Source organism: Macrosteles quadrilineatus, unplaced genomic scaffold, assembly GCF_028750875.1.
Source record: "Macrosteles quadrilineatus isolate MER2022 unplaced genomic scaffold, UCM_ALF_1.0 Scaffold_2__2_contigs__length_208266976, whole genome shotgun sequence".
NCBI lineage: Eukaryota > Metazoa > Arthropoda > Insecta > Hemiptera > Cicadellidae > Macrosteles > Macrosteles quadrilineatus.
In genome coordinates this window covers 126700813-126711550 of record NW_026542595.1, presented here as the reverse complement: position 1 = coordinate 126711550, position 10738 = coordinate 126700813, and the positions used below count along the sequence as shown (strand labels likewise).

The 10738-nt window shown below is 33.6% G+C and overlaps 1 protein-coding gene across 1 annotated transcript; it reads right to left on the bottom strand.

Annotated features, from left to right (window-relative positions):
• Positions 1 to 579: 579 nt before the first annotated feature.
• Positions 580 to 8684, bottom strand: LOC128984868 (keratin, type I cytoskeletal 9-like). The gene is made up of 5 exons (XM_054404238.1): positions 8652 to 8684; positions 7827 to 7918; positions 6495 to 6498; positions 1365 to 2435; positions 580 to 732 (listed from the first exon to the last, which is right to left on the bottom strand). The coding sequence occupies exons 1-4, from the start codon at positions 8682 to 8684 to the stop codon at positions 1377 to 1379; spliced, it is 1188 nt and encodes a 395-aa protein (XP_054260213.1). The 3' UTR covers positions 580 to 732; positions 1365 to 1376.
• Positions 8685 to 10738: the final 2054 nt, after the last annotated feature.

Below are 10738 nucleotides of genomic sequence, written 5' to 3'. Positions count from 1 at the left end.
GGTTTAATTAACGGTACCACCTGTTTACGTTTGTGTCTATTACATTTATCATTATTTGCATGTTTTAACTTTTGCTATAGTTTACTTAATTAACAAATTAGAATTGATTACCATTCTATATGCATTGATTATTAGTATTTTATTTACAGTTAACATCTTTCACAGCATTATACGTAGCCTAAAATGTAATTCAAAAGTACTGTACAAAATTTTGAATCTTAAAAGACTTAACCGAATCATAAAACAAAATCAAAAACTAATCAAATTCATAAAAGTATAGAAAGAATGTTCGTCCATATACCTGTGTTATTTGGTAATCAAATCAAACTTAAATCTTTTAAGCACCAAATTTTAAAAAAAAACGTCTTAGGGCAAAATGAACTGTAAGTATATAATAAAATTAGTGAAACCTCTGCCATTAAAAAAAATGGAACAACCTAATCATGATTCACATTTTATTAGTTTGCAGAGGTTAGTCTTTTAAACATTTCAACACTTTTATCAGAAACTTGCATAGTGGTAATCAATCACAAAGCTCTAAAACATGGAGGGTTGGAATCAAGTAAACAATGTATTTTAAACAATCCTTTAATAAATACTTTGAGCATTTGGTTTCACAATGGTAACTAAAATAAAAATAACACTAATTGAGTACAAAATCACAGGTGGTGTCCTCTGGTTAACTTCTTTGAGAGCCTATACTAGAGGAGGTGATGGCACGGACAATATGGCCTGAAACAGATAAGTTTTGTGAGAAGTCTAACAAAATAGCTCTATAATAACAACTCTACATCAACTATAACGAACAATTTTTGATGGTTATGGAAATCATATAGAAATACTTTTGCAACCTGGAATGAGTAAAATGTTTTGTTGATGGACTTGCTGCTGATTTTCTAAACGTTACGCTAATCACTAACACTCATAATACAGCATGATTGAACCAAAAGGTGTTACATTAAGCAAGAAATACTGTTAAGATATTCTGTGAAAACCTTTTGTCATTCTTTCACATGTTTAATGCTTCTTGAACTGATTTGCAATTTTACCCTTCTGGGCTGATGTCTTTGAAAGAAAATACCTTATCTAAGTAAAACAACACATATCAAAGTCAAAGGAATAAATAAATTATTTTAGTAACTAGGGCAAATAATTTGTCATATTGATATCCTATAGCTTTAGGGAATAAACATCAAAGAAGAATATTTTATTGTGATTACACTTACTATAACTTTAGACTTCAAGTCTCACTTTGTTTAGAAGTTAGATACTCGAATATTAAATTGATCTAAAATAAAATATGGTTGTGTTATTAGATGATAAACTACGCTAAGGAAATCATGAGTCATGAGTAAGCTACGTACCGTATATTATGTCTAGTGGTGACCGTAGGAAGAACCTCCGTAGGAACCAAGAGAGCCTCCGTAAGATCCAATGGAACCTCCATGTCCGTAGGATGATCCGATGGAAGACCCTAGAGAACCACCGTACGATCCAATAGATGATCCAATACCGCTTCCGTATGATCCAATGGATGATCCAATGCTGCTTCCGTATGATCCAATGGATGACCCAATACCATTTCCGTATGATCCAATGGATCCACCGTAGGATGATCCAATTCCACCGTATGATCCCAGAGATCCCAGAGATCCTACACTTCCACCATAGGAAGAGATACCAGAGTGGACAGCTACAGGCTGACGGACTATTACAGGATGTGGCACTGGAACAGGTACGTTCCTAGTAACAGTTACAGGGTACGGTTGGGGAACAGGAACAGGGTACGGTCTAGGAACTGCGACTGGTACCGGGTGGGGAACAGGGTGGGGAACTGGACGTGTAACTGTGACTGGAACATGACGCGTAACTGTTACTGGGTAGGGTTGTGGGACGGGGACGGGGTAAGGTCTCGGGACGGGAACTGGGACGGCTTGAGGAACAGGTACAGGCACGTGACGAGTAACAGGAACAGGTACGGGGTGTGGAACGGGAACGGGAACAGCGTGAGAGACGGTGTTGACGACGGGGCTGGAGCCGTAGTTGAGACCAAGAGAACTTCCTCCTAGACCATAACTTCCCCCGTAGCCTCCAAGACCGCTGTAGAGACCTCCAATACTTCCGGAGCCCAAACCATAACCTCTTCCTCCAAGACCGTAGCTTCTTCCTCCAAGACCATAGCTTCCTCCTCCAAGACCATAACTTCCTCCTCCAAGGCCGTAACTTCCTCCTCCAAGACCATAACTTCCTCCGTAACTTCCTCCGAGACCATAGCTACTTCCTCCAACGCCTAGGCTGCCGCTTCCAAGAGAGTATCCACCACTTCCAAGACCGTATCCTCCTACCAGTCCCTCGCCGAACACTCCTCTCTTGGTTGACTTCTTGGCATCTTCTCCCCTGATGGAAGCTGCCAGGAGCAGGACAGCGACGTATACCTGGCATAGATGAAATTTGTAAATATATTTGAGCACGTTTAATTAATATTAAAATTTAGTTTTGTGGTAATTTATTACAGAGACACGACTAGTTTCTCGGTTTCTTTTCTGTAAACTTAATTTTAAATACGGAAAATACAAATTGGCAATGTGACTTGTCGGTTTAGACCCCGTTGAGCTGTAGATACACCTAATGTTGCAGAAAGATAGGCTTTATAACAAAAGTTCTTTTACTGGATATCTATTTCTACGTAACGTTATCTGATTAGTGTGTAGGTAGTTTTAGTAAATTAAAATGTATATAGAATGTATGATGCTAAAAAATATAACTCTTAAGGGTTGTTATTTAGTTATATAATAATTGTAATTATATCCTATTTTCGTAAGGAAATTTTTGCTAAGTTGTTTGCATTGTTGTTTTATGAAAGATAATTTTAAATGGATATGCCAAAGTACTTTTGTGCACCCTATTTTCTATTAATATATTAATATATTAATCTATGTTGCATTGTTTTCAGTTTCAAATAAGTATAATAAATCTTTTAAATTATATCAATCATTGTTATAACCTTTTTTAGCAATTTCAGGATATTTGATTGCATATGTAATTAAGATAATACATTTCATTGCAAAGTAATTGTTGAAAAGATTATGATAGAAAGACTAATGAGATACTAAACGACGTTATTAATTAATGCATCTTTTTGCTACAATATACATGTTATAAAGTTTGTGCCCTATTTTAAAATCAATCTTGAAACGCAATGAACAACTCATCTTAAAAATACATAAACTTAAAACAGATTAAAGCAATTTTCCTAAACTTTTGTCCACTTTCAATATTTCTGTGGACAAAATAATTAATGAATCATGTGTTTTGCTGATTTACTTCAAAATCTACAATTTCACCCTAGTAGTAATCAAGAAGTGAAAACAAAATTAAATTTGTAAAATTCTTCGTTTAAAAGTTAAATGTTTCCCGGTAAATCTGTTCACACTCATAAATGAAATAAACGCGAGTATCAATTATCTACCCAAAAAATTATTGAAGTAATAGAAATATACCGAATTGTTTATTAAAAGTAGGACTAAGCACCTGAGGACTAAGCAATAATTGATAGGGCTACGAATTTTAATTTTATAATAAAGTGGTTTGGTGTATATCGATTCTAAATTAAGTCTTGGTAGGCTTCTTGTGATCATTATGCAAATGAAGTAAAACAGTCTTCTTTCCCTATTCTAAAAATGTAATATTCAAAACCTTTACAAGATGGTAAATAGAAAACGATGATATATATACAGTACAGTATAATCATTGCTTATTGGGCCTGATGGTTGATGTGACTAGGCGAATAGATCACCATATCAAACCAAAAATAAAATGAATTTTATTCTTTCAGGGTATATACAAAAAACAAAAACAAATGTAAGATGTGAAATCATATCACTATGTAACGTTGATTATCATTTTACAACAAATCAAACACAGAACTATTTGTTACACTTTTAAAGTAAAAAAGTAGTTAACGTATTACAAACATCCTAATAAAAGATTACTTGTTCATAACTTGGAAAGTTTTTTAACTAACTCTTATTACATTTCAAAAATCAATTTAATCAATTATTTAATTCTTAAATGGCCACTATCTATGTCAATAACAATTTTGAATGCAGTTTATAAAACAATATGAATAGTTGTATTGAAGGAGCTGTATTGATATGAACGCATTATTCCGTATGTCAGTTAGGTTGAGCACCCAACAATATATAGTGTTGAACCTAAGCTACTTTCACTGGACGCCCCCTCCCCTCCCCCTAAAACATCCTGACCTTTGGAACCCCTGATCTGGGCTGTCATAAGGGGATTAGTCTTTTTATGACTGGTTAAGATATGTTTTGCAGTTTTAGGGAAATAAGGAACGTTTCTGAACAAAATAAGTGCTTCGGTATTTTGCAAAAAAATAACACACAAAATACTTTTAATGGAAATAGTTGATAGTATACTATGAAAACGATATTACATTAACTAACTTCGATAAACACTCTGTATTTGTCTAAACAATCAATAATAGTTAACTTATTTTTTTTTTAGGATGAAATGGGAGACAACTAACTGTTTTTTTTAACAGGAGCGAATAATTATCTTTAGATTTAGTATTATTTTTTTCATATTTTTAAATTAAATAAAATGCAAGAAATATTTTAATCTTACTAACAGTTGTGGACAAAATTTGTAGGGTGCAATGTCCGATTGCCAAATCCCCTAACACCCCTACAAACATAACTATTGATCTAATTTACGTATATGTAAACTACCTACTTTAAACTTGATCTAAATATAAAAAACGGAAAAAAATGAATATACAGTTGTTTGTCTTTCGAGGACCCTAACAAGAACATTGCATTGGAATTACAAGAAAAGAAGATCGAAGAAAATGGCAAAAGAATCGTTTTTTTTTTCAATAAGGAAATTTAATGCATGAGCTAAGTTGAAAAACTGTATTATATTAGAAATTAAACTTGAATCGTACAAAGCAACTGTTTTCTTAATCTGAGTGTTTTAAGACTATTTAAAAATCATGTCACATCATCATATTCAAATACAACATTAATATATTTGCAACAACTTGGGGAGTGAATGGTCTTATTTTACCAGAATATGAAATCTACAAGTAACAACGTTAATGATAGAGATATGTAACAGCTACCCCTAGATTAGAAAGCATCATAATTAGGGGTTGTAATAAAAAATTATGGTTTCAAAATTTATGAAAAAGTAAATCTGAACATTGTTTCTCTTGAATTGGCAAAAAATGCAATGATCTCTTTGTTAAAAAAAATGTGTTTATAAAATATTATTCATCTCCTAAAAACAATAATCAATGAACTATCGAAGTATAAGAATAAATAAACCTGCAACGTGGTTCTACAAAATATTAGATATCTATTTAATTTTTACATCAGCTGAGTGGGATCGTAATTTAAATGGATTTTACAGTTGCTTGTTTGCATTGAAATCTCACAGTAAAATGTAAACATTGTAGTGTTCTCATTGCAGCCATCGGGAACATCAACATATACATTTAAAATCCTCACTTCAGAACCTTTAAAGCCAAAGGGGCAAATCCCTCGGTCAATACCGGAGCGTGAATAGTCCTACTGATCCTTGTATAGTACTGTAGCTATATTTTTGTAAAATTAAAGCTTAGTAAATTCAGTAGTTTTTACGCGATTAAGTAACATACTCGTACATACAGATATGATGGACACCAATACTAAATGAAAGCTATAAGTTATATGGAAATTTCTACCCGTTGGTTAATGCATTTCAACTATAACTAGAAATAGTTTTTTAGCATATTTATGACCATACCAAAGAAACTAAACGTTAATGATTAAAATTAAGATGTATACAGAATTATCAGGTGCTTGGGTAAAAGCTTTTAACCTCCAGTCACGGGGACATCTAGGAATAAAACCCCTCTTGCACCAAAAGCAAAGACCTATTCAATTAGGAATACTTAATTAAGTATTTAACCTAAATTGAGTGAAATGAGCGAGAAAAATAATTAAATGTAGTAGCTTGGTTAAAGAATAGCTCAACCGTTCCATTAGAAATTTATCAAAGAGTCCAATGATAAATGACATTCACCCGAGTATCGTAGTTTTAAATGATTAATCATGTTTATTCTCACTCAACTTTAATTTTAGTTGGGTTCATACTCAAGCTGAATTTTAATTTTAGGTGCGTTAAAATTTAGTAAGAAGGTATTAATTTGTCAATCTTTACTGAATAAAATCAGCTGATTCTTTAGCCAAGCTGAGACCAGTTTTCAACAATTAAAAATACGGTATTGTATCAGGATTGAACAGACTGTCTTCAGATTACCAGGCAATCTCCTTAAACACTTAACTTCCAAAGCTGTTACAAAAATATTAAAATTTGATATTTATTAGTATTTATGTTAGTTTTATTTTTGTGATGGGAAATCACAAAGGGTTTAAAAGGAAGGAGTTCCCAAACAAAAAGTTTTCCTAAAAAATTAGGATTGAACCTACCCTCCTAAAACAAGTATTGACATAATGACTCTTCCTATTGTTACATTAACTGTCGGGTCAATGACATAAGTGTTGACCGACTTCTATCGGAGACACCCGACACTACGCGGACTTTGCCGACAAAAACCGACCAACTACTCACATAACAACTCGTTGTAAGATGAGCGATTGCGCAACTAGTCGGCGCAGGGCGGTCTGCAGCTGCACGCATACGCAAATACAAACTTGCTTTACCGCGCATGCGCAAATGCATCAAGCGTGCCGTGCGTTGTCAATATGGATCTTGTAGAAAAGCTAACTTTTTAACTTTACAAATTACATTTTAAGTATGAACAGTTTGAAAAGTACAACCCCATTATTTGTGAATACAGTCCCCACCTTTGCCTTATTTCCATTACCGATAATTCATTAACATTTTTACATATGCACCAACCAAATGTAAAATTTTAAAATTATCGAGAGTATAATATTGCATAGTATTACGCCAGACGTACAAATAGGGGACGATTTACCACTAAAATAGGTAATGAAAAACAGTATATCATGTTATGTGGAAGTAGGGATTTATAAAATGAAGGTTTTAAAACTATAATAAACTAACTAAAATATTAGAAAACTTACACATTTTGATAGAAAAAATGACGTTGATGAGTTTTTTTGGGTAACTTTAATGGATTTTTGTGAGGTGGTTTTAAAAACTATACATTGGGTTGTATAATTTGTTTCAGTTCAACCAATTAACAATCATTTATTAACCACTAAAAGAGTTTTATAGAAATGGTTATTTTAAGTCATGGTAAATCTCATTATTTAAGCTAAAAATCACTTTCTCTTGTGAGTTTAAAAACTTCATCTTCCAGGGCATCACATTAATTTTATTTAAAAGTAATTTTTATTAAAAAATAAATTGTTTCACTTACTATAAACATTTTACAGAAATTACAAGTAAAAGCTATCCCCAAGACCGACTATAATTAAAATATAGAACAATATGTACCTTTAATATACCAATATCACAATACTAACTATAGAACTAAGCATACAGCTAAAAAAGAATATAGTACATGAATACATGGATACTGGGATACAATAAAGTGTATTTATTGTAACCAAATGAAGAGATCCAGGAATCTATTATTCCCCAATAGCCATCACCTACTTCTACTACTATTTGAAAGTGGTTTATTTCCCCATGGAAGCTGCGCGCCGGGTATTTTTGACGCGACCGTTTGAGATAATTACAGACATTGTATGTCCAAACGCAGCTCAGGAGGCGGGAATACTTGCAACAGCTGTAAAATATAGCTCGTTACATTGGTGGCAAAAACTGACCGGGTGCAAGAAATGGCGCGATGAGGCAACATCAGCTGGTCATCCCGGTACAGCAGGGTCTGGTCATCTCGTCTAGCAATTGTAGAGGAGCACTTGAAAATGCAAGCATTTATTTACACTTTTCATTTGCAATTTTAAGGGTGTAGCTTAAACAATGGTCTTTTTCTATCTAATGTTAGGTAGCCGTATTGACTGATATCCCAATCAATGGCAACTGGGTCCGCAATTGACCCCATTTAGAATCGAACCAGCGACCTTTAGATATGATAACGTGCACAACTACCACTCGGCTATTCAGAGGATATTTGTTTGTTCAAGGTATGATGAAATATGGATTGCTGAGATCGTTTAAAATAAAAGATTGAAATTTTGGGTAATTTATATTAATGGTAATATAGTATAATTGAGTTATCATGAGTTATGTTATTAGTCGTAGTAAAATACGTAGGTTAATGAATATAGGCTATAATGAATATAATATGACTATAATATGACTGATATATTAAAAAGGCTCTCTCTTCTATAAGAGTATATTTTAGAATGAGTACTTTCCCCTTTGGTTGGAACCCCAAAGGATTGGCATAAGTATTTTTATACTTAGTTGAACCGTGTTTAAATTGGTTTAATAACAAGAATAAAATAGTAAACAATATAACGTCCTGTTTATAAACCTTGAAGTCGTCTCCAGCAGATACATACAGATTTTAAATCTACAAAGTGCGTTTTAAAATCTAGACACTGTTCTGAAACTCATTTTTGGAACAGTGTCTTTCGGAATAGTGCATGGCCATACATATGTTTTTTTGGTGCAGTGCCAGCCCTTACAGATTCTATCTGTGCAGCGTCTCGCCCTAGCATCCTTTCGTAACAGTGCCTTTCGGAGTTATTCGCGCTCCTGGAGTGTTAAGTCTATGGAAGCACGTACAAGATCTTATACAACCCGTGACATATGTAGCAGTAATTACAACAATTATCTGATCACAGTCGCCTCAACTCCGCGTTTGATGTATTACAACCACTCTACTTGCTCTATGTCTTATTTAACAAACCGATCTTGTTTCTCGTTCTATTTTCTCCGGCAAACAGGAAATAATCGAGACAGTCGGACAAGTTGTTCATCAACTCGGAATGTTGGAAAATTATATTTAAGAGACCGGTAGTAATTTTGTGACGGTTAAATTACAGCAGAACACCTTTTACACTAGTTCTATGTTTCTAATAGTACCATAGAATAATGAAGAAAAGGGAATTACATCAATCAATTATATCTCAAAGGGACCCTCTATGTGGGGGAACCCTATGTGAGTTACCTCGTTTGACACTATACATGTCTACTCTTTAATCTATGATAGTAGTTAAAATTGACAATGTTATGAGACAGAATGAATCAAACAGTGCCCCTCATTCGTCGGTTCAAAACTTATTCATTGTACAGGGTGTTTCAACATCTCTACTACGAATATTATAGTTTTTTTCCTTTGTCAAAACAAATTTCAAATATCATAATAAATTATTGTTCTTCGGTCCCATATTAATAAATGAATATTTCATCTCGGGGGATTCCACATAATACATTTTTACCACCTCTTTGATTATAAATCAGTATTTAGTTGCAATCTAACAATGTAAATGGCCGCAGTTTGATATTTATAACTATAAAGAACAGAATAATTGGCTTAAAAGATAGAAAACAATTTCAAAAAACATGCCTATGAGTATTTTAACATCACACAATATTATACATACGTTTAATATGCCTATCGGAAATAAAAGACTTAAAATTAAAACTGAAATACAGAACAGAAGTAAAATTTAATAATCTATATTGTTACTCAATAAAAAATACGTGAAGAATCTTTCTAAAGGTACATGTACACACTCGTTTTATTGTTTTTGGAAAAATATAATTAAACATATTTTGTCTAAAGGAAGATCTCAAACTTGTTTTTCAGAATTTCATACCAGACAAGTTTTGAGCTGTAAGACCTCATTGGAATAATAAATAATAATTAATTAAGTTGTGGTTAGTTATGCTGAACAATTAAAATTCAATGTTGTTTGTATGTATCTTCCACATTGGTAATTTAAAAATATTTTTGTAAAAACCGACCAGATACAGATTTTGTTACTATCCAAAATAGAACTTTTGTTAGATGTCATAATTAATTGATAGCCCAAAAAAGTGGCATCATGAACTGAAATCAATCTTACAAAAAAAATCAAATATGTCAGCCGTGGTACGATTATCATGGTTACCATAGGTTCTGGCACACACCGCTGGGAGCACTATGTATAGGTCTCGCCACCCTAAGTTGAGGCAGCCCAGACGGACGGACAGGGTCATTATCGGCCGGTCCCGCCCGACCCTTTATAATCCGATTAGTGACACTTCCGTGAACGCTCTAGTTCCATAATTGTCATTAACAAAGTTAAAAACCGATGTATAAATTTAGTCTTTTACATTAATAACGTCGATTTAACAAACATTTCCGTTTTTGTCCCATCAAAATCGGACAATGTTTACGGTTTGTGAGCTATAAACAAAAAACAAAGTAGTGTAGATCCCAAAATCCAAAAACCGTAAAAATTGTCCGATTTTGATGGGACAAAAACGGAAATGTTTGTTAAATCGACGTTATTAATGTAAAAGACTAAATTTATACATCGGTTTTTAACTTTGTTAATGACAATTATGGAACTAGAGCGTTCACGGAAGTGTCACTAATCGGATTATAAAGGGTTGGGCGGGACCGGCCGATAATGACCCTGCCCGTCCGTCTGGGCTGCCTCAACTTAGGGTGGCGAGACCTATAGCTACGTAGCGCGTATGCCATAACTAGATGGCGCTCCCAGCGTTGTGTGCCAGAACGTTTGGTAATCGCACCACGTCTGACAGTCTGTATTTAATTGTT

Coding starts and splice junctions, on each gene's coding strand:
- LOC128984868 (XM_054404238.1), bottom strand. CDS start 8,684: ATGCTAGGGCGAGACGCTGCACAGATAGAATCT. Junction 7,919..8,651: donor ACGCTGCACAGATAGAATCT/GTAAGGGCTGGC, acceptor TGCATTTTCAAG/TGCTCCTCTACAATTGCTAG.